This window comes from Grus americana, chromosome 2 (assembly GCF_028858705.1).
Source record: "Grus americana isolate bGruAme1 chromosome 2, bGruAme1.mat, whole genome shotgun sequence".
Classification (NCBI taxonomy): domain Eukaryota; kingdom Metazoa; phylum Chordata; class Aves; order Gruiformes; family Gruidae; genus Grus; species Grus americana.
The window spans coordinates 150,905,192-150,930,620 of NC_072853.1; the positions used below are offsets into that span (position 1 = coordinate 150,905,192).

The 25,429-nt window shown below is 41.2% G+C and overlaps 1 protein-coding gene across 15 annotated transcripts in view; it reads right to left on the reverse strand.

Annotated features, from left to right (window-relative positions):
* ABI1 (abl interactor 1) overlaps positions 1-25,429 on the reverse strand; it is an 84,715-nt gene that overhangs the window by 24,312 nt on the left and 34,974 nt on the right. For all 15 annotated transcript variants that reach the window (XM_054817276.1, XM_054817270.1, XM_054817263.1 and 12 more), the window contains exon 3: positions 5,825-6,001. In XM_054817276.1, coding sequence (XP_054673251.1) covers positions 5,825-6,001 — 177 coding nt within the window. The remainder of the gene's footprint in view (positions 1-5,824; positions 6,002-25,429) is intronic.

Here is a 25,429-nt window from a genome sequence, read left to right on the forward strand (position 1 = left end):
CATCCAATATAAATACTGATCAACGGAAACAAAGGTTTAAAATCTGTGCCAGTCTAACCTGCATTACTAGTAAGTGTCTGGCAAACTCAGAACTTTAATATACACACTCTGTAAAAGCAATAACCAGCCTTAGATCTGTTACCTTTGACCAGTAATCACAGTCATTAACTGCAATAGAAAAAAAACCGTGACTGCTCTTGATGACTCTTTTAGTCAACCTCTCCTTTTACTTAAAAGGGTATTTCCTTTATTAGTCAAGGGAGAATTATCTGAGACATCCTAACAGAAAGGCAGCTGGCCATAAGACCTTTTGAAGTGCTATTATGTATCTGCAGCTAGGCAATTCAATTGCCCCATAGGCATCCTCATAGATTTTTGCACAAGATTGCCTCCTGTCTCATCAGTGGAGTAGTTTTGGAGTACCACAAGATGACAGAGCAAGAAAAGAAGCTGGAAGGGTACTTGTACATGAAGGTATGGGATGCCTGAGGAAAGGACACAGTAAAGCACCAAGTCTAGAGCATGGTTTCCTTACAGAAATCAAGATATGGACTTAGGGAGAATATGTAATCAAAGATGTTTTTCAGAAGGCAGACTGTATGTGGGTGTCAGACACTCAGGGTAACACACTTCTGTCACTAGTTCTGTGCAGTTTTAAAGAAATCATTCCTGTGTCTCAATTTCCTTATCAGAATAGGTCAGAAGCCTTATTTTGGTCTTTATTTCCTTATAGTCTATTGTAAGGCAGATTATTTTGAGAAAATTTAGGTTCCACATCAATAGTAGCTAAGTCTCTCTTCAGTGAAATTTTACCTTTATCTTTTAACTATAACCTCTCCCAGTATTATTTGCAACCTGGTAATTACAGTCTTATGTTAACAGTAACCAAATGTAGCTTGTCAGTATTGCTTCTCTCCTTCATTTCTTCCTTTTTTTTAGCTTCCAAACTGAGCAGGCAAAAATTTAAGTCTAATTTGACCTTAAAAGGTTTTTACATATTAAGCTGCTATTAACATACAAAAACCTGCTTGTCAATGATAGACAAACTTAATATTGTTCCCTCAGTAGTCTTGTTCAGTAGTAGTACTCAGTAGTCTTGTTCAGAGAAAGATGCCTAGCTTTCTGCCTTTAAATACTTCAAGATTTTTGAATTCTTTGAGTTGGTAACTTTGAATCTAGCTACAATAAAATAAGGTTAATGTAAAGAAAAATTCTTTTCAAAATTAGAAAATAAAGAGACTTCATAGTTTTGAGTTTTCTTTGCAAGCAGAAAGGCTTGAAACCTACATTGTATCAGATGACACTATGCACACTTCTGAATTTCCAGTAGCAAGTACCCTATGAAAAACACAGTGTCAACACTCACAAGAGTCATTAGAGCTGGCAACAGGAAGAGTTACTTTTTCCCCCCAGAGAAGCATTCTTTACCCTACAGCAATATTTACTGTTTGGCCATGACCCCAGAGGGATGATGTGACATTAATGAAATTGGGACCATGACATCCTTTGAAGCATGTCTGATAGAGGCTAATACAGGGACAAAGGCAGCAGAGGCTCAAGTTCAGGATCCCTGTCTCACTTTGGTTTTATTACAGTGAATTATTTAAAAGTTAATACTCAAATGGCTAACATATAAAAGGTCTTATCCTAAAGGGGAAGCAGGCATGATTAGGTATCCTTCCATCCTCACATCAGCACCCCATCTGCATTTTTGTTTTGCACCAACACAGATGTAAGCACAGAGGGCTGCAGGTGAGTAGGACAGGCTGAGAAGCATAACAAGGGTGAAAGCATTTGGCCCTATCCCTACTTTAAGAGTGAAAGATTTCTTAATGCTTAACTGCTGTTTGACTTCCTGGGCTAGAAAGCTTCTTACAGTTTTAATGCACTGAAATGCAAGTGTTTTATGGTGATGAAATTCTGAATTTTTTCTTAAAGCTGAAAAGTGATCAATCTTCATATACAACTCAAGTTCAGTTTTGAAGAACTATTAGTTCCATGAAAGAAACTTGATCCAGTTATAGCTATTAGGCATTTCAATTTAGCATGTATTCAGCATTTTATCTGCCTTTACCACAAGGCATCATTTCAATTTCCTACTTAGCTGCCATTTTACAAGTTGCTGCAATTCCACCTGCCTCCGATTCAGAAAAAAAAAAAAGATTATAATAAATTCAAAGGCCAACTTCAGGGCTTTTAAGGCAGCTTCCAAGCTTCCTCCTCCTTCTCCCCCCTCTTAAACTGAGGATTTTCTGTATGAGTAATTGTATTTGACCTATTTATTTGCTGGCATACTATTTTTTTTTTCCTTTCACAAAAGAAAGGGAAGAGAAGGAAGGAAATGTTAAAGTAGCCTCTGCCTAATAATTTTTAACCAAGCTGTGCACAGGAAGGTAGGCTCTAACATCACAACAGTTGCTCTTATTTACCAAGAATGACTTCAGCTACATTCCCCTATCCCCAGAGGGTGACAGCTGAGCAACGACTTAACAGACTGGCAAAAATATTTGTGTTGCAAGAGAAAGCCTTCTCACTAGCAAACCTACTTTAAAAGCCCTCCTGATTTAGACCGATGCTAGCCTTGGCTTCTTCGGCACATATATATATTTAAAAAAAATAAAATAAAAAGGCAACTTTACTCCTTTTGGGGACTCCATCTGTATCTGGCCCTGCAAAGAGAAGGGGAAGGGAGCAGAGCAGCTGGGGTAGCTTGAGGCTGTCATGGAGTTTTCAGGCCGAAGCAGAAAGCACCTCTGCAATCCTAGGATGCTCTACAAAAGCTTTCCTACCAAGAAGCTGTGGGAGGAGGAAACAGCACTGCCTACCAAAGAGGTGTCTCCCATCAGGGAGGACACCTGCTAGAGAGCAGCTGCTTACCATCACTGCCACTCCCACCCTCATCACCTGCCCACACAAAAATTGCTGCAGGAATGTGAGACAGAGGGGGGCATGTAGAGCCCTTCTCCATACCCCAAGCGTAGGCATCTGCTTTTGCATCCCCTCTACACAGCCATGAGAGGTATCAGACACACACACAAATAAAATGAGCTGTGAGTATGCACAGGAGGTGTTTCTGCATTTGCTCAGATGGAAGATGGTATTTACTCTGAGGATTACCCACCTTTCTAATTTTTTTTTTTTTTTAAATTCTGTGAGACAGTATTTTTACTTACACTTTTTACATAAAACAATTCAGGATCACCCCTTAAAATATACTGCTTATTTTAATGACATTTTTCCTAGGATCAGTATTTCATGGAATAAATAAAAGCAGAAACAGGCTATAATCCAGCCTGTATCTTTGATTTCTCTTCCTTGTATTTTTCCTTTCTGTTTCTTTATCAAATCCTGCACCAGAACACAACAGAGTCCCATTAATAGCAATAAATTGTCATCTACATATTTCAAAGCATTGCATAATTTGTATTTATTACTTAAATTTTAATGTATATGTTGTACCGTATTTTACTGACAGTTGCTACAGCAGAAAAGGACCTGCAAGTTAGTGAAATTGACAATTGCTCCAGGCAGAACTCAAGCTTCTTTTTCTCTAGAAAAACATGGTTTCTAAGGCCTTAGAAGACCTGTTGCTGTCCAGCTTGGGGTGAAATTTTTGGTCAAGAGAGTTAACAGAGTCTGAAGCATCTTCTAAGACCATTCTGGACAAGATAAAGTTTGTAATTCAATTTATTGTATGCTTCCCCCTAATTTGTATGGTCAAGAGACAACTCAGATTCTCAGCATCATCTGTTATTTGTACTGACTTCCAACAGCACCCGATCCAGTTTCTTAAAGGTTTTTTTGTTTGATTTTCTTATAACAGCACTAGCTATATTTAGGTTTGCAGACAAAGCAAGCTACTTCCTTCAGAGCTATGATCTGTATCACACTCTCAGAATCCCTGTAATATGATGGCTAAAACCAAATAATTACGTCATTCACTACCTCCACCCACTCACTGGACACACTGTTGAGAAGAATGTCAACAGTGGTGAAGGTGTCAGATTCATGATAGCCATCTTAAACTATATACCTGAAGCTTGGCTGGCAGCTTACTTCATTTGTGTAACAAGTCTACATAGAAAACACCAACAACATTTTTCTACTAAGTGTTTCATGCCTTCCACAGTAGTAAAAATAGACTCAGGCAAATCACTCAATAAAGAAACAATAGCAAGATATAATTTGTAGCTGACTTGTAATGAGTTGCTAATTTGGTTATTACTGGAAGCTATTTTACCTCTGAAGAGACCAAGTTTTTAATATAGAATTAAACCACTAACAGTTTAAAAAAACCTTTACTAAAAATGTTCCCTAAGAGCTGCCCAGAAATAGGTAAACAGCACCTCATTTCCACTCCCTAAAAAAAAAAAAAAAAATAGTATCATGTTAATAAAAATAAAGACACCGGTACCCTGAAAAGCTAACAGTCATATTGGAAAATGCAACCACTACACCTTAACAACTTCAGTGTTTATGGATCAAGCAGCCTGTTTTAAGCCTGCACAATACAAGTAGTACAGCAAAGCATCAACTTCAGAGACTAACAGTAATTATTCTACTTTTAAAAAGTCATATACAGCACTTGATCCCTGGAGCACTTAAATGCAGATACCAACATCCTGACATTGAATTTGTGGATTCCTGTATTCTCTATTCAGAGAGCTCTCTCCTCAAATGCAGAGACTGTACTGAAAAAATATCGATTTCTCTGACCCCAGTGTTTCTATTTGACACCAATTCAGGGCATCTCTTTCAGGCTTCTACATAGGATTGTGCTTCATCCAGTCTGGTCTAAATTACTAGTGTAAAACAACTGTAAGAGCTACAGGTTTAGTGCAGGTTTAGCTACAAACAAAACAAAACAAAAAAAATCACATAGTCCAACGTCACTACATTAATTCACAGCCTAGAGCTGTCATGGTATCAAACTCCTTCCTAACTTGTGTTGGAATTAGACTCCTCTGGGCATTCAGAGGGTTACTACAAAGCAGAGGGTACCCTGGCACTCCTGTGTTCCTCAAGAGCTCAGCGATTCAAGGGGCACATGATGGGCTAATTTAGCTGCACAACTGACTGACCAGAGCATGTCAAGCTTTAGAGGATACACGAGTGTTGAATAAAAACTTTTTAATGCCATTCAAGGGAAGATTGTTGTGAACTGAATATACCTGGAAGGCCTGCTCTAGCAGGACATAAAGCTATTTTTTATAAAAAGATGTCCAGGGAGCAAAGGGTGTTATATTAATTCACTTCAACTATGACCGTTTCAAAGGAGGTAGACATTAATATATGAAAGCTTTTATTAAGAGAAAAGGAAACTGAGGCTGTCTGAAAGCACAAATGGGAGCGAGACATCAGATGCTGCTGAGATTTAAATGCCAACTAGCCGACTCCCTTTCTCCTGACCACCCTCCAAAAAACCCCATCCCACCAGCCAGTTTCCCCATAACAGATGACTTAATTTTTCTCAATAATGAAAGAAATAAAGGGAGGGGCAGAGACAATACAGTAAGAGGAGGAAGGACTGATAAAAGTCAGTCATGGCTTTTTTGACAAATCATTAGCCTAAGATCATGAGCCATTATTTCCAGACACTGTGGCTACCACTGATAGTCACAAGGTTCTGGCAAACATTGCTCAAAAAAGCCTCACTGTAAAACAACCCATTTTGTTATTGAAATGTTTGTATATGGAACCATAGCAAACTGATAATCCTTCCTACCATAAATGAACTAAACATTTTAACGTCAGTAACATTCTGTCGCCACCCTATCTCCTGGTCTGTGTTACTTGGAGTCCTCAAGTGTCCAGGTATTCTTACCTTTACTCCATGGCCAACATCATCCAGCACCGTGTAGTCTATAGGTTTTCGAATATACCTTACAGGACGTTCCATGTTCGCTGGCGCTATAATTTTGTGAGTTCTCGATGTGTTCTTATTGGTCGTCAAAATGCCTATCTCTCTGCGAGCGACCTTTTCTTTATGGATGTCCACAGTCTAGATTAAAAACAAGAAAGTATGGGTTTCTTTAGGCATTTGCTGTTTTCTTTACAGAGCTGTCTACATGTTTAGGCTTCGCTATAAGATAAAGAGTCTGAAACGAGTTAATGCTGCTGGAAGGACGCCAGTTTATTGATGAAATGAGTTTAATCTACACAAACAGTGTTTGAAAATTACCACTTAATGAAATAACCAATATTAATAATAAAATCACAATTATACATTAGTGCTTTGACACTCTAAAGACACTATGCAGATACAGTACTTGCAGATTAACCCTCAACATTCTTATGACTGACACCAGTAATAAATTACTCCAACTCCACAGCTGGGAAACCAGGACAGACAAGCTAAGCAATTTGCCTGCAGCCCCAGAGGGGGACTAAGCTTGGGAAGTCTGTGCGGTAATTTCTTTCAGCAAAGCCATCAGTGCATATCAGAGTAAGAGTCTGCATAGGGAAGGACTAATTTCAGCACTGAGGCTAGTTTCAGTCATACTCTTTATAGCAGCTTTATTAAAAGAATAAAACAGGGCCTTAAAGATGCAAGTAAAGGAATATAAAATATGCTGAGCTCTATCATTTTAACAGGAAATACCTAAAAAGACACAGAAAAGTCAGTCCAGCAGTCTGTGAAGGATCAAACTAAGCTTCACATAACAGACACATGCTTCCACTTGCAATACAACCACCACTTAAACCCTAGCTGAAGAACAAGTACAAACCAAGCATCGGACGCCATAGGAAGTCCCACCTTTAAGATGACTATTTCAAGATTTGGGGATTGAATTTACTGGTTTAAGTACCTACTAGAAGCTCAGGATCTCATTGTAGGAGATAGTATCTGACAAAAAACCACCACTCTAAGTGATTTAGAACATAATCTATCAAGCTACCACTTTTTCCACTAAGGAAAAAAATTCTCAGTCTGTAAGCATCAATTCCTCCTGGAGAGACTGTCGTAGAAGCAGACAGTCAAGGTTCAGAAAGAAAAATCCTTGTCCACCAGTACTCATTTAGGTATGTTTCTAGAAACGGCCTAATCTAAAATGGATATTGTACAAAGTTTTGTTTAATGAAGCAGAGGCAAAGATGAAGCACAGAATTAATTTACATTTCACTCTATTTCTGTATGAGGCAAGATGAAAGAAGCAAGGTAAGCATACAGAAAAATCACTATTCCTAAGAAAGCCAGCGTTCAGAGTTCACTATGAAATGCCTTCAATTGAACTGTTTTTTTTTTTTTCATTAAGTGGCACACACACTCAAATAATCTCAAATTCTCCTAAGCACAAAAAGAAATAAAATCCTCAACAGCTTTGATACATGGCATTGCAGATTACAAGTGGGAACACAAGTGGAGAAGCACCTAAAAAAGCAGTGATATCAAGCAAGCTTGTTTTCACAGCTTAAAGCTAAATAACAGACAACTTGTAATATTGTGAAAGGTTCTTTTACTTTGGAAGCGCACAGAATCTTAATAGAAATAAGAGTTGTGAGTTTCCAGAGCAATGCAAGACATTAAATGTGTATGTCTGCATTAGCTTATTTGGAATAAGTTAATTAATATCCCAATAAAGCTTTGAAGCAAGCTTTATTGTTCTACATACTCACGCCCTGAAAAATTCCAAAGTCAGAAATAAAAAGCACCTTTCCAAATGCAACAATCCTATACATCAAGCATTTACCACTATATCAGCATCAGATATCAGCCACTGCACCCATGTTTGTTCTGGCAGCCAATTTCACAGACAACAGAGCAAAGACTTAAGAATAAGACTACCCATACTATTTTTTCCTTTGAGACCAAAATACACGTTAGTTCTGCCTTGTAGCTTGCTTTCAGCGAGACTGAGAAACATTATCTGAGTACTATGCTACACATTCTTAGATCACCTCTCTTCCGCCATATACCCTGAGCCCTTTTGTTCAGTGATAATACCAGGTCTCAAACTATCTTACAGAACACTCTTTAATAATACGCAATTCCTCATATTTTGTAATACATGAGCGCTGCCTAGGTGAAGAAAGAAAAAAAACTTAGAGTCATCTAAATAACATAGCAATATGGGAGGCTAAGGAGAATGCTAATTTAAGGCACATACTACAATGTCTTAAAAGAGGGTATTTTAAAATACTACTATGTCCTGTGAAACAAATCCATGCTTCTACTTCACTCTCACAACAGAATCTGTTGTTACTAATAAATTAATTTTTTTCTCAGTGGATGGACAAAAAAAAAGCATGCTTATACTAACAGTTCTCTTAACGTTGATGTCAAAAGAAAAAAGAAACAAAAAAAAGCCCTTCACAGTACAAAAAGATGCATCCTCTCCTAGCAGGCAGTACATGGAGACTGACTTTTCCTCCCTGAAATGAACAATGAAAATTTCATAAATTACTAGAGCAGAGGATAAGAAATTCCAGGAACAGATGCTGTGCCACACATGCTTTAGAAAATTACTTAAGTAATCTTGCAACAAATTTGTGTTAACGGAAAAAAACCCTTGGAACAGGAAAAAAGTGTATATTAATTATATCAGACAGCTTATCCAAAATTAAATATAGAACAGCGATTCATAAAGTCTTTCCACAGATTTCAGTAACGTAAACCAAGCAAAGAGAAGACTATCTCTATCATAGTGCAGGACCAGCAACTTATGGCACATATGAAAATCGTGAATAGCATACAGGCATGCCTGTGCAAGAGACTAATTTGCTGTTCAAAGCAAGTGAGACTGCAATTCTTACCACATCTGGTATGCTGGAAAAGCAAGGCAGTATTTTGCCCCTATGCAAAGCAAAGGCTCCCAGCATATGCTTTGCCCAGAGCAATCTGCTGACCATCAGGTACTAGACAGCATCTTGCTTCTTCAAGAAAAATTACTTTTTTTAGATCTACAAAGATTGCATGTTATTACTTCCTATGTGATCATTATGCAAAACAAAGCACATACAGTTGTTCATTTTTGTATTTTTATTTATATCTATTAGCTTGATGTTGATGTAGAAGTTTATTGTTTAGTCATAGGCAATGTTTTTCACTTCCAAAAGAGGAAAAAACAAAACGTAAACAATTTTTAGCAGGATACGTAGCTATCCAGCCAGACAACAGTTAATTCCCAAGAGAGACAAGCTATATATACCAGGTAACGGCCAAACTATACCATTCTCAAAGCTCTGGCTACACTTGGCACTTGCAGCTATAAGCAAATGTCTACTCTGATATGGTAACAAGACAGTTAAACAGTAGTGAGTTTATGATTTCATGCACAAAACCTACTTTTAAACGTCGAAGATGGAGAGGAGCAAAGTATGCCAAACTGGCCTGGGTTAACACAGGTTAACAAGCACTAGCAAACAGTCAGACCTGTTTCACATATGCTTGGCCTACGCGGAAACATAAATACATAGCATAATTTAAAATTTGGGGAATAGGGATGGGATTCTCACTCCTATTCAACATAATCCATCAGGAAAAAGTCCAGCATTGTACTGATTTGGAGAAGAGAGAGAAGACAACCCTTCCCAAAGAACGAGATGTTTCCTTTGGGACGCAAATTTAAACTAAACCACCAAACCCCTTGGCCATTATAACTGGGTGCTAGGGACCATGTCAGCTACTCCCAGAAGCAAAGTTAAGCTTGGAGGTTGAAGGAACTGTTAATGATTAGCTGCCTCCACTATCTGTCTGCTTCAAATCATTTAAAAAAACCCAGTTGATCAACAGGATGTAGAGTTAAATTTTAACTGTTTGCTTCCTCAAAAGTAGCCTCAAGGCCAAGTGCAGCACAGCAATGATACAGCAAAATAGTTGTTCTTTTCTTTTTCTGTGCTGCAGATACTGCTCTACCCATGTGCTACGATGTGCAATCCCAGCACAAACTCTTTACAAGACACAGAGACTGCAGTACATTTGGCCAAGCTAATTTGAGGATATCTAAATATTTTAATTAAGCCCACATACATAGGGATATTTAAAAGAAAAACAACTTCAAGCTCTGACAATCTTTTTAATCCTGAACCACTGCAGCTGAAATTTATGAGCCAGATACTCACACAGTCAGTGCTTCTCTCACTAAATGCACACACAGCTGGTGAAGAGCAGGGAAAAAAAAAAATCCTGTATCAAATCAGCTCAGCTAACCAGGCACTGCCAGCTTCAGGCTGTCCTAAAGGACAAGACAACTCACTACACTAATACCACAACTTTACACCAAGCAAATACCCTTTAGATTTGCGTTAAATTAACCGATACTCCAGAAGCGTTGTGCAGGAAAACTCCTCCCCAGTTCCTCAAGAATGAAGCTGTAAGAGCACACACATTTCACTGGCAGAGGGGAGAGGAGAAGCGCTGTGTGGTGCTGCACAGCTATCTTACCAGCAAGCTGGAAAAGCTGCCAGGCTTTTGAGAAGAGTGAAAATGGTGACTATGAAGTAAAAACAGTAGACAAACAAAAACCTCCAAAAGAGAGTCTAAGATACAGTGTAGGAAGCTGCAAATTAAAAAAATACTCCAGAAACCCCACCAAACCCGCTCCCCAAAAAATCAAACCACCATACACTTTCACCCATGAATTTGAAGATGAGTGAAAAGTCACTTCAAGGGCATTTCCTTGACTTAAAAATCTAACATCCAGAGCACATTAGACAAAAAAAAAAAAAAATCCTAAAACTACACCGCCACTTTTACTGACAGTTTTTCAGGCCATTTCACCCAACGCTTTTAGGAACTTTTATTTTCACATCATGAACATCCTGCAAACAGATGTCCTGTGCTGCACAGAGCTGCAAGTCAGTAACTTTTCAATTTGCTCAGACAAGAAGGAACATAGACTCGAACTCCGCAGGCTTCCCCAAGCTGCTACTTTAGAGAAAGCAAGGAGAAAAGCAAGGCCAAATGGCCTTCTGTAATTTTGACGTTGTTTCCCTTTTTGAGTTTGTGTTTGAATATAAGGCTAGGTCTGTTATTAACACTTTATTTCACATAAGTAAACCTCTGGTTACAGAGTGTTACACATATCTAAATGTTAGCAGAATAGATCAGAATTACTTTATACAAGCAAAACCACAGACATAACAGCCATGCATGCAGCATGGCCCATCACCACTTCCCACCCCCATCTTCACAGAATCCTAGAACGGTTTGGGTTGGAAGGGACCTTAAAGATCATCTATTTCTAACCGCCCTGCCATGGGCAGGGACACCCTCCACTAGACCAGGTTGCCCAAAGCACCATCCAACCTGGCCTTGAACGCTTCCAGGGAAGGGGCTTGTGTTGGGTTTGCATGGCAAGGTTTTGGTAGCAGGGGGGCTACAGGGGTGGCTTCTGTGAGAAGCTGCTAGAAGCTCCCCCTGTGTCTGACAGAGCCAATGCCAGCCGGCTCTAAGATGGGCCCGCCGCTGGCCAAGGCCAAGCCAATCAGCGCCTCTGTGATAACATATTTAAGAAGTAGAAAAACACTTAGAGAGAGCGAGCTTTTGCAGCCGGAGAGAGGAGTGAGAAGATATAAGAAACTCTGCAGACACCAAGGTCAGTGCAGATGGAGGGGGAGGAGGAGCTCCAGGTGCCGGAGCAGAGATCCCCCTGCAGCCCGTGGTGAAGACCATGGTGAAGCAGGCTGTCCCCCTGCAGCCCATGGAGGAAGGATGAGGGGGTGTAGAGATTCCACCTGCAGCCCATGGAGGACCCCATTGGAGGCACCTGAAGGAGGCTGTGACCCCATGGGAGGCCCACGCTGGAGCAAGCTCCTGGCAGGACCTGTAGACCTGTGGAGAGAGGAGCCCACGCCAGAGCAGGTTTGCTGGCAGGACTTGTGACCTCGTGGGGGACCCACGCTGGAGCAGTTTGCTCCTGAAGGTCTGTACCCCGTGGGAGAGGCCCACGCTGTTGAAGTTTGTGAAGGACTGTCTCCGGTGGGAGGGACTCCATGTTGGAGCAGGGGAACGATGAGAGGAGTCCTCCCCCTGAGGATGAAGAAGCAGCAGAAACAACGTGTGATGAACTGACCGTAACCCCCATTCCCCGTCCCCTTGTGCCACTGAGGGGGGGCGGAGGTTGAAGCCAGGAGTGAAGTTGAGCCCGGGAAGATGGGAGGGGTGGGGAGAGGTGTTTTAAGATTAGATTTTATTTCTCAATCCTCTACTCTGTTTTGCTTAGTAATAAATTAGATGAATTTCCTCTCAAGTTCAGTCTGTTTTGCTCATGACGATAATTAGTGAGTGATCTCTCCCTGTCCTTATCTCAACCCACAAGCTTTTTGTTATACCTTTTCTCTCCTGTTTAGTGAATGAGGGGAGTGATAGAGCAGCTCTGGTGGGCACCTGGCTCCCAGCTAGGCTCAACCCACCACAGGGCTTCTACAACCTCTCTGGGCAACCTGTTCCAGTGCCTCACCACCCTCACAGCACACTAGCATCTTCCTAGCATATTTGGTGTAATCACAATTACTGAGTCTCGTTAACCTGTTCTGCACAAAGTTGGTGCTGTACTTCCTGAAAATAACGTGTTCCGCACCGAGTACTGTGTGCAGTTTTGGGCACCTCAGTATAAGGAGAACATCAAACTATATGAGTGTGTCCCAAGGAGGGCAACACAGATGATCAAAGGTCTCGAGGGCAAGACTTACAAGGAGTGGCTGAGGTCACTTTGTTCAGCTTAGAGAAGAGAAGGCTGAGGGGTGACCTCATCACAGCCTACAACCTTCTAAAGGGGGGCAGCGGAGTAGAGGTGCTGATCTCTCTCTGGTGACCATAGACAGGACACGAGGAAATGGAATGACCTTCAGGCTGGACATTAGGAAAAGGTTCTTCACTGAGAGGGTGGTCAATCATTGGAACAGGCTCCTCAGGGAAGTAGTCAGGGCCCCAAGCTTGTCAGAGTTCAAGGAGCATCTGGATGATGCCCTTAGTCATATGGTTTAGTGTTAGGTAGTCCTGCAAGGAACAGGGAGTTGGACTCAATGATCCTTATGGGTCTCTTCCAACTTAAGATATTCTATGCTAAAGACAGCATTATTGAAAAGCAAGTTAATGGAGAGAACAGTATTTCATTTATTCCGTATCTGAGAGCAGTGAAATTCCCTCAACCAAAGGGGGCATTGCTGGCATTATAAGAGAAAAGAGTGACATCAGAAAAAAAAAAAAGATTTCTAGTCAAAGACAAGCCAATTCAAACACTAGATTTGACGTATCAAGTCAGGCTAGCGATTCGTCAAATATGGTATCTCCTTTCAGTAGAAACCGTGCCTGAAGTTAGACAAAATACTGGGCAAATGGCACAGGTTTCAGACTGAACCTAGTCAGTGAATCTGTGCAATACATGGGACAGTGAGTGGTGCAGAGAAAGGAGTTCAGTTTCCTTCTTGACCTCTGGGACAATTGTCTGGATTCCAAGCTTACTTGTTTGAATACAAAAGATCAGATCTGTTCTACTACCTGTAAAAATGAACCACAGCTTCAGATTTAGTTGCTCATAGCAGTAAAATACATCGATAGTTGAATGTTACAAACATTATAACAAACATTTTCTAGTAAATACACATTTTTTTACCAAGTACTACAAGCTCATACACCCACACCATAAATCACAAAATAATAGAATGGTTTGGGCTGGAAGAGACCTCAAAGATCATCTGGTTCCAACCCCCCTGCCATGGGCAGGGACACCCTCCACTAGACCAGGTTGCCCAAAGCCCCATCCAGCCTGGCCTTGAACACTTCCAGGGACGGGGCATCTACAGCTTCTCTGGGCTAAACCTGTTCCAGTGCCTCACCACCCTCACAGTGAAGAATTTTTTCCTAATATCTAATCTAAATCGACCCTCTTTCAGCTTAAGGCCATTACCCCTTGTCCTGTCACTACATGCCTTTGTAAACAGTCCCTCTCCAGCTTTCCTGTAGGCCCCTTTCGGTATTGGAAGGCTGCTCTAAGGTCTCCCCAGAGCCGCCTTTTCTCCAGGCTGAACAAGCCCAACTCTCTCAGCCTGTCCTCATAGGAGAGGTGTTCCAGGCCTCTGATCATCGTCGTGGCCCTCCTCTGGACTCACTCCAACAGCTCCATGTTCTTCTTATGTTGAGGACCCCAGAGCTGAATGCAGTAATGCAGGTGGGGTCTCAAGAGCAGAGTAGAGGGGCAGGATCACCTCCCTCGACCTGCTGGTCATGCTTCTTTTGATGCAGCCCAGGATATGGTTGGCTTTCTGGGCTGCAAGTGCACATTGCTGGGTCATGTTGAGTTTGTCATTAACCAATACCCTTAAAGTCCTTCTCCTCAGGGCTACTCTCAATCCATTCTTCACCTAGCCTGTAGCTGTGCTTGGGATTGGCCTGCTGCATGTGCAGGACCTTGCACTTGGCCTTGTTGAACTTCACGAGGTTCACACAGGCGCACCTCTCAAGCCTGTCAAGGTCCCTCTGAATGGCATCCCTTCCCTTCAATGTGTTGACTGCACCACACAGCTTGGCGTCATCGGCAAACCTGCTGAGGGTGCACTCAACCCCACTGTCCATGTTGCCGACAAAGATGCTGAACAGCACTGGTCCCAATACCCACCCCTGAGGAACACCACTTGTCACTGGTCTCCACTTGGAGATCAAGCCATTGACTGCAACTCTGAGTGCGACCATCCAGCCAATTCCTTATCCACTGAGTGGTCCATCTGTCAAACCCATGTCTCTCCAATTTAGAGACAAGGATGTCATGCGGGACACTGTCAAATGTTTTGCACAAGTCCAGGTAGATGACGTCAGTTGCTCTTCCCTTATCCACCAACACTATAACTCCATTGCAGAAGGCCATGAAATTTGTCAGGCACGATTTGCCCTTAGTGAAGCCATGTTGGCTGTCACCAATCACCTTATTTTCCATGTGCTGAAGCGTAATTTCCAGGAGTAAATTGTAGTGTTAGCCAAAGAAAACATAAGTTAAGAAACAAACATTAAGATGCTTTCAGCATCCCTTATTAAAAAAAAAAAACAAACTCTCGCTCTTTGCAATTTGTTCCTAGACCCAGCTTTAATATTAGTCCTTACTGTCATTCTTCAAAACTGAAGATTTCATTGTCTTGGTATATAGTTTACACAATAAGCTTCTCTGAAATTAAAAAAATCTGCTGAGACTAAGAACATTAACCTGTTCTGGTTCAGAAATACAGATTTATCCCACTGCTACTTCCATAAAGAAAGCATATTTGATAAGACTTTTTAAAGTAGTTATGGTTAATTGAATAAGGGTACTGAAGAGATACTGGACAATGCACATTGTAGAGGCTAGCTGCAAGGAAGTCAGTTTGGTCTACAGAAAGGACAATAAAATCCCCAGCTTTAAGGAGCTCAGCCAGACAGCTAGCTTCTTCAGGGAGAGCACCATTTTATGCTGTTATTTTGTGAAGGAAATTAAAAATAAATTTTAGTACATTCAACATTGGGAAATGTGAACATATTTACACTGAAAGAGAAATATTCTAAAAAAAAAAAAGATCGCTTATGGGTCAAAGGCACACCAGGCATGAAAAAGCTAAGTGAGTAGTTCAGGTTTAAGACATCACATACAATCAGATGTCTACACAATGTTATAAATTATGTCTTTCACTAACTCTTGATGAAAGTGCAAGTAACAAGTACTTGACTTGATTACTATTGCTTATGTATTGTCTGATCCCCATCAAGATAGTGTTCAAGAAACTCAACAATTTACCTACAGAAATAAAATAATTTATTTTCATCTCTTGTCCAGGGCAGCTGGAGTGCTAAGCAAGCCTGGCCTCACTGGAGATGCAGACAACAAAGCACCAGCACAACTGACACCGCTCACCCTTGTTAATCATTACGCACATACTCATTTATCCCATGGGGATCTTCTCGAAGGTATGAGGCTCTACTGGCATTGGGAATTATAACTGCCAATTCCATTGACTAGAAATAGATTGAATACCCCAGCCTTGCCTGCACCAACTCAGTTATAGACCAATACTAGGTAGTTTGGTGGGCATCTGCCTCTTCCCAGTTCTTCAGCACAGACAGCTGGTTATGTTAACCAACATCTGATAAGCATATAAAAAACATGAAAGAAACTTTGACAGAAGCACTGCCCTGTTATCAGTGACTGGTGGGGTCAATCCTATCTCTGAGGTAGGAGACTGATGCCACCTTTTATCATGCCCAGTTAGCCACCAGTTGTGTGAAATTCAAGCCCCTAGTTAGCTTTGAACAAATCTTCATCTGAAGGTACCAAAAGCTTTATACTGGTTATCTTTCACTTTCACAGTAAAAAGGGGAAAGGTCCTTCTTACCATCCCACTCCACCCTGCCCCACCTAAAGATGGCTTGAATTCATCTCTTGAATGGCCCCTTGGACAGTCACTAGAATCAAGTCTTCTAAGGTACAGTCAACTTATTAGTCAATCCACAGAAGAAAGCCAGTGCTAGCAACAAGCAAGAGTTACCGCAGGAGAAGAAAGAGAGGTGGGTTTTTTTCAGTTTCGCAAGAAACTACTTCTTTTAATAATAAAGCCTTGAAACCCTTATATTCTTTCATATATACCATCCTTCAATCCAATTTTCACTAAGACTAAAAAAGTCAGTTGCCTGAACACCAGCGTCTAGTGTTATCTGAGAATCCTCAGAATATCCTGCTATGCCTTCTGAAGCTGCACCATGAAAGACAGGTCTCCTGTCACCTCTGAAGCACTTAGGCATCTAAGTTTCACCTTGCCTGTTTGCTTTGTATGTGTTGCTGGCAATGTAGGAGGCAACTGAAATAGATTTAAGAGTTGTATTTCCAGAGCTGCAAATCCAGCAATGTTTCCTTGTAGGTTTATAGATAGAAGTTTCTCACACATTCCCTTCAGCATATAGACAAGTTATAATAGCAGGAGAGGCTCTCTAGAAAGCTTGATGTCCTGAAGTCCTGGTAAATCCAGGGCTTTTAAGGTAAAAGGCTAGAGGAGCCAGATAAGCCATGTCTCATGTAATCTGATATGTCACCTTCCTTTTCCTGCAGAGAAGGTTCACAATCAACAGCTTTTACAGATTAACACAATGAACTAAGGCCATTAGCGCATATAAAGCAACTTGCACAGTCCATATAAAAATGTCAGCCATCAGAGGGGGAAGGCACTAAACAGAACACTGGAAAAATAATCGAAGAAATACTAAGTCCTATTTCCAGAGTTAACATGTATGTAAATGCGCAAATTTTTTATAAACAACATATATTTTAATACATATATAAAACCATAATGCTAACAATGCATTTTACTAATAGCAGCCAATGTGTGTGTGTGGGGGGGGGGGTGGTGTTGAAAAGTGGTGGTTGTAATTTTTTTGACAGTTTATCACCGGATTTCTTCAGTTATGTCTGAACATAGATTATATGCCAGTTTAATCCTATGGAGCTAGCCCTTGACTTAAGAATTTAAATCTTTTTCTTTATATACTAGCAGATTTTCTCAGATTCTCCTAGCAATTGCCATCGGCACAGAACAGACCCAATCCTGGCAAAGGTTTGAAGATATTTTCTACCTTTACATAAGCGTTTTTCCTGGGATATCAGGGTAGTTGGGAGGGGTGGTGTCAGGGAGTAAAGTGTACCACAGGCATCCCATTTATTCAGGACAGTTCACTTGCTGTATGGTTTTAGAATTCAGAAGCACAGAATGTAAAACAATAATGCATATAGTCCATAGCATGTCCTGTTTCAGAATTATATTCCTTAAGCTATAACAATTCCCATGCAAGGCATACTTAGCAGAAATTTGATTCCTGACCAACAGAACGTGTGCTTGCAAGTGTTAAGATACTCGTATGTCTTAAAAAAAGAAGGAAAGAATGGGGGTGTTGATAAGCCTCAATAAAATCAAGAAGCTGAAAACAAGAGCTAGAGAAACAGGCTTAAAGCTTACTGATCACAGACAAGCAGCTTCACCTTTAGCCGTCTTGCTGTTATGAAACTGGAAGCCCTCGTTCCAAAAGGAAGACTAGGATTCACTGAGAATTGGACTCAAAGACCCCAATTTCCAAAACACAATCTCTGCAGCGGCACATACGTCTATACAATAGCATTGGAAAGGAGAGGGAACGGAGTTCTGTTCAGCCAGAGGATTATTTATATAGATGCTTTTCCAGAGTACCCTACTGGCAAATCTAGTCACACATTCTGCTGGAGAAACTGAGTAGAAAGGGGACGAGCAGAAAGGGGACACGGGAAAAGGACAGACCAGAGAGGCTGGGAAGGGATGCATGACATTCTAGGACGAGAATCAGAGCAAAGAAACCAGCCCACTCATCCAAGAGACAGACTGGAGATCATGCCTGATTTTTCTTTCCTGGTGCCAACTGGAAATGGGAGGACTGCTATGGAGGACACATTCATCCTTCAGACAGGACAGAAGGAAAGAAACTTCTCACGTTATTCTCTAACAGCTACCTCAGAGTGTGTCCATGCTCTGAAGATGCTGAGAACATAAAATGGGGCAAGCTGAAGGAAATCAGTAAGTCTTGCCTGTGAAACGCCACCTCGCAGAATTAGGCTCTACAAATGAGAAGCATGTAGAGAGAGGTACAAGGGCATCTCATCACATCCTCACCCTCTGCCCCCCACCTTCCCCAGCTGAAAGGAAGATGATGTCAACACAGAGCATAAGGAGGGGAGGTCTGCAGGAGTATCTTTGGGAAGAGGGAGAGGGATGTGGGAAGGAAGACTGGCAGATGGCAACTGAAGGCAAATGGAGTTTAAGTCCTACAGAGGAAGAGATTTTTAGCAGCTCTATGGGAGCCCTCATTATGGGAGGAAAACAGTTAAGACAACAGTCCTCCCTCCTCCTCGTTGCATTGGTGAAGTGCCAGAAGCACTTTGCTAAAGTTCACGTAAGTATGGGGGAAATGGAACTTCAAACATCTGGAGTATGGAGGTCGGACAGTGCTGCAGAAGCAGCTGACCCTGCACACAGGAGGCGGCTGTCTGCTGGGACGTCAGTCAAGGGAGGGGAAGAGGTGGGATGGGTCTGTGGCTAGGAGCAAGAGCCTGGAAAACAGCAGATTGAAACTCTATTCCTGGCTCTGCCAGACTTCCTGTGTTACACCAAGCAAGTCACTTCGTCATTTGGGCCAGCTTCTCAGAGCTGCCCACCTGCCACAGCTTTCCGACAGAGACAGCGTAGGTGGGCACAGGTATAGGCAACGCTGCCCTAGCCGTCTGCTCTGAGCACAGTGAAACACAGTGACTAAGATACCCAAGATTTCTCTGTAAAACAGCTTCCAACGATGTTCCTAATTGCTAGTGAAAATGCAGAAGTGAGTTATGGATTTTACTTCCTGGGCTTTGGCAAACCCTACTGCCGATTTTAACCATTTGAGCAAACCAACCATACATACACTTCAATGAGAAGTGTGTTGTGAACATTGCTTATTTTAAAAAAAGCAGCAAGCTCTCCAACCTCTGATATATGTTGATGGGGAGCACAACATGACTTTTTGCGTTCTAGCTAATTTTTTTTTTGGTCTTTTAAATTCAACTGCTAGTTCAATTCCCTCTTCAAGAGTTTAATAAACAGGTAGAAAAAAACGCATCACTCATGTAGAACTCTGTGGGATGACACAGAGAAGGGGAGATGGGGAGATTATTTGCAATTATTTTCTACCTGCCTCCTAAAATCTGCAGCTTTTCATCATCAAGAGTGAGGGAGAGAGAAGTAGCTTCCATGGTGTTATTCCCTGTTCTAACAAAATCCCCAATCACTCCAGAATACACTTTCCAGTATTTGCTGGAGATTCAGCTGTGAGTGAACACCACACACCACCACTTCACAACTGTTGTACGACAGGAAGTACAGACCTAGCTCTGCGTCAGATAGAAACCACAGCATGTGGCAAATTAACAATTGCTAACCATCCACTTGAGTTTCATGCTGCATGACACCTTTTTGAAGGACATTTCTTTTTCTCAGTCCTCCTTCTGCCCCCCTCATCTTCCCTTCACCAAGACAGGATTCTGCTAAGGGAACTACCAAGGTACGTCCCATCTCCTCTAGTGAGCTGTAGGTGTGTGTAGTGAACCAAATAGACATTTCAATGATTAACTAACATCAGTGGCATTGCTAATACAAGTTTCCAGAGGAAAAACTATCTAAATGGAACCAAAGACTTATTAATTATATTTAAACACAAGCCAGAAAAGCAATCTGCTGATTTAAAATAGCCTTTAAAATAGAAGACACTTCAAAAGAGAAGTGTTTCAAGTGTACAATCCTAATGATTGATTTTGACAAAACAACAGTTGGGATGTGCAGTCATAACATGTTACATTCGTATTCAGTCTTAAAAAGCACAAAAAGCAGATAAATGCTTTTGATTATGCAGTCAGAATCCCAACTGTATGTGTGAGTGTATTTCAGTACCTGAAATTAGATTTTAGTAATTTCAATTTCTGCCCCCCCCCCCCCCCCCCCGTATTTCTCAAGATACACATGCATGAGTAGGCTCATTTAAAAAAAAAAAAAAACAACAAACCCAGAAGAAACAAAATATGCTTATGCAAGCTCCCAAATGAGTTTCAGCATTTTAAAGTGGCTGAGTCCCTCTTTTCTTTACTAGCAGCAATGCGCTTGTCTAGAATTAAACAAAACATACAAATCTAAATATATTATTGACTGAAGGAAAGCACAAGGACAGAAAGGAAAAATTAAAACGCTTCTTCAGTAGTTTGGACTCACTAAAGAACCATGAGGGGAGTAGAATAAGATTGTACGTCGAACGAAAAAGCATTTTGTGTGCCAAAAAAAGCAACTTCATAGGAGATGAACATGTGCAATTGCAAAGAGCACTGCAGGTGGCTGAAAAGGAAACCATCTAAAAAAAGCCTGTAAAAAAATAAACTCAACAGAAAAAGTTTGAACTTTCCGAAAGTTTGACTGAGGTAAGGAATTGATAAAGCTGGAATAACGACAAGCCAAAATGCTCATGCCTGAGCAAAAAAAACCACACACAAAACCAACCAAACAAAAAACCCCACAACGCCCCAAGCCAAACCCCTCACATTTAGTTGTAACTTGGCATTTCAAATTGAGGGAGGGTGCGGGGATGGCAATGACCCACCACAAAAGAAGTGAGCTAACATAACCTCAGCTTTAATTTATCACCTCTTTAGTGCTTTAGTTTATCACCTCTAATAGAAAAAATAAAATATTATCCAATGATAAAGGTTATGTTACATGCTTGAGACAGTGGATTTATTGCATATCTCAAAATAATCATTATGCTAAAGAATAACAAGACTCCCACATAAAACCTACTCTGATTTGTCACATGTACTTACTTGAAAGTTTTTTTTAATTAATTTTCAGGCACATAGTTTTCTTTAAAGCAAACAAACAAAACCACAAAATCAACAAAAAACCACAAGCAAAACCCACACATACACACAATTCTTCTCCCAAGCACCCCTCTTCTTGACGTGAATTCAGGACCTATGTGACATCTAAGATTGACAGCCCTGGGACAGATTTTTTTCCTAAGACATAAATCAGGGCCAGTACACGTGGAAGTGACATTGAGTATCCTTTAGCCACCTGCCAATATAGTTTTAATTACAAATCATCCAAGGCACATTATTTCTATACCTCTTTGATCCTATCTCATTTGACGGCAGTGATAAAGCTAGTGGGAAACCTGCTGGTTTTCAGTTGGGTTAGCACTGCACCAAGAGTAACTCATGAGTACTAACTAAACAGCCATCAGATGACTAAAGGCCATATTATCTACACCACAAACCCTCTTGGCTTAGCACCACAAACACAGCTTACCACACATGAAATTTCTTTTTCTCTTCTTTTGTTTCCTAAATGTTCAAAGGTTGAAGATTATATTTTGTCCAGAAGAGAACTATTAAAGTTCTGGATTTTTCCAAGATTTTATATAAAGCAAGCAAGTCTCTATGGCAAACAACTTTGTTGCAACACTATGAGGTGCTACTCCAATGGGAGGATAACCAGCAATGACCAATTTTTTCCTCTTGTCCCCATTGTTGGTGAGCCTTATCAGTAAAATAAGATGGCAGGAACAACCCTCAGCCACTGTAGATCCCACTTAAAAGTTTTCAGTATGCTTATTCCACTCTGCAGTTAACTTACTACCCATACTACTACCTTTAGCATATTATTGCAGCAAAGAGCTCTTCCATGACACTTTAATATCAAAACAATCAGGATCTGACAAGCTTATCACTTTTGTTTTCAAAGACAACTATAGAACAAGACAGTTCAACTCCCTGACCCAGTCTCCCCTTTCTCAAACCCCCTTCAGTAACCAGCTATCCCTTCCTGAAAGTTCTTAACAGAGGACAAAATTAGAATCATTATGAACTTCACTCAGCTCAAACTTCTGAAATCCCAGTTTTTACAGTCTTGTACATGGAAGCCTATTATTCTAGCAAAAAAGGAAAGGTAACAACAATTCCCTTACATGTTTCCTAAGACTGCGTTACTATTTTGGACTGAGTCCTACAGACTTCTTGTAATTTGGGATATATTAAGTAAAAGCAGAAGACAGACAACCAAGTCACAAGCATGTATGATGATGTTTACCAGTTTAATAGGGTGAGGAGGAAGGGACAGGGCAGAGATGGAATTGCCAAGGCTGCTCTACTTCTCCATTGCCATTTTAATTTTCACACACAACTAAAAAGGAAGTTGCACATTGTTTCTGTAAATGGATTTCCCTTAGCCTCCTACTCTTGGCCACAACCAATATGAAATACTGTAGTTCTATCTGCTGGGAACACCTATATGGCCTCAGCAGCCCTAGCAGCACTTAATCTGTACTGAGCCACAGCCCTCCCGAGCCATAACTCTTCCAGACTAAGGCTGGGCGCTCTGTCAGAGGACCCTGGCCCAAGAAGAAACCATGCCACCAAGTCAACCCCTCCTCCAGGACGACCTCTCAGACTCATACATGCACGCACCCAGCAGTGAGTTCTCAGCTCCGACCAGTGCAAATGCACCTGAACACAAATGCTGCAGCCTGATGGCAGGTTGAAAGGCAGCACCAGTCTTGAAGTCTTGTGCACAGGCACAGAGAGGACATCGCTATGTCCCCGCTGCTGAACGCATTATCCCACTACCATTACAGTAAATTCATTAGAGTGATTATGTGTTCAGAAATTAGATATTTCCACTGTGCAGTTATTAGCATAATGATTACACTTGATTGCAAACGCTTGGGGAGAAGATGAGTGTCAGCCATTGGGGATGACACACAGAAAGAAGCCTGTAGAAAGAAGCAGCCAGAAGTCTGTAGTTTTCAAGATCTTGTCTCCAGGATAACTGATCCCACAATTCGGAGTGGGGGGGAGGAAGCAAAAAACAAAACACTGTCTGGCACAAGAGAATGGCAGGAAAAAAGAGACTGGCCATCTCTTAATGTCACTTTAGGCAAAAAGTTAGACATACACTACACAAATACTTCACTGGTCAGTACTGCAAGCTAACAGAGAAAGGTACGCTGATGCCCTAGTAAGGTACTTCAAACACCATGGTGGGTTACAAGCCTCTGAACTGCACCAGAGCGTTTCAAGAGAAGGCCTTCCAGCTCCACAATAACAGGCAGCACAGACTCATGCACAACTGGCCTCTGATCTGTGCAATACTGGACAGCTAAACACATGCAGAAGAGTCACTGAACTTCTGCAAGAAACCTAACTGCATGGATCAATATACTGCTACAGTTACCTTAATCACAGAGGGAGGTGTTGGTGAGGAATAAAATATTTCCCCAAGAGATAGATACATCAGGACGCAATTTAATGGACTACAGAAAGACAGCTGTGCGAACTTCTGTGGCCTCCCCCCTCCCCAATTCTTCAGTAAAGCCTGGTTTTCCTAAGTGAGGTCAATGTACTTTTTGGATTTAAGTCGTGCATATCCACCCAGCAAGACAGTCAGACTGTGCTCTCATAAGTATATAGCTAATGTAAACAACAACTACGCATGTGTTTTAAGAGCTACCACGATTAAGAAATTTAGGCAAATGGGGAGGAGAAGAGTACACAGGAAAAGTATCTTTATTCAAATAAGATCTGCAGATTGCTCACAGTCTACTTTCCAGGATGTTTGCTTAAGTCACATAATTGTTTGCAGAACCTCTGCTTTCTAAAAATGCATTTGGAAAAATTCACACCATATCTTCTTTATCCTGTTTCTACTCATTAGATAATGCTTTTGAACACGATCAAACTAGGTGACCTGTCATTATCAATAATGACCAGTCAGCAGCATTCTCTCAATCTTAGTTCAGACAAACATTTCACACGGAAAATAGTCTTGAAAAAGTTTTTCGAACAATTTCCAGAAGAATAAGTGTGTTAGATTTACTCCAAGTAATTCAGCCAGCTTAGCAGAGAGCATCTCTCAAGAGTTTCTGCATTGACTGAAGGATTACATATTTAATGCAGCCCACGGAAATACAGTTTCATAAAGATGCTGATTTGACAATAAGATGCAAGTAACTTGGAGTTGTGGTCCCATCAAGCTCCTTTTGCTCACAGGTCTGGAAGTCTAGATGTAAGAAGCAAGCTAACTCGGATTGAAGCACGATATTGTCTCTGCCAGCCAAGAGGCCTATTGCATTACAGGACAAATGCTTAAAGCAGCAAAATCCCAAGTGAGTTAACTTGTGTTTCTCTCAGTGAGAGCTTACGGAAACCATCCCCCACTTCCTGAAGTTTCGTTATTTGTTAACGTGCCACAGCCTGTACTAAGAAAAGGGAAAGCCACATTATTTTAACCAAAATACCATAAACATCCACAGAAGTTCTCTCCTCCATATGCCAGAGCAGCACCAAACACTACATCACCTGGACTACCATGGACAACATCACCAAACACTACCACCCACCTGGATACCATCCTGTGCAACATGCCCTAAGTGATCCTGCTCTAGCAGGGCGGTTGGACTAGATGATCTCTAGAGGTCCCTTCCAACCCCTACCAATGTGTGAATCAGGAACACTTCAAAACTGTACTATATGAAGGACAAGCACTTCTGTGGACAGCTGTCATGCTACTGTCAAAATAAGGCACTGATAGACACATCTACAGGTCACATGGATGAACACCATTCATTTAGCACAGAAACAGATATACTTAATTACACATCATTTAGGAGGAGGCTAGAACAGTGATACGTAAGTGGCGAGCAGACCATCCTCAGCGTGCAGAGAGGAACAAATAAAGGATGGTCTACCTCCTACCAGCTTACAGGCTTATAACCCTGTCATAGTGCTGTCTCTTAACATGAGATTTTGGGTGTATGAGGAAATTAAATCCAGTCACAGTGGCACAGCTAAGAGATTAGACAGTTGAGAAAGTCTAATTTGTTTCAGGCTGTTTGACTGGACTTCTCTCTTTACCTTAATGGCCCGTAATTACATGA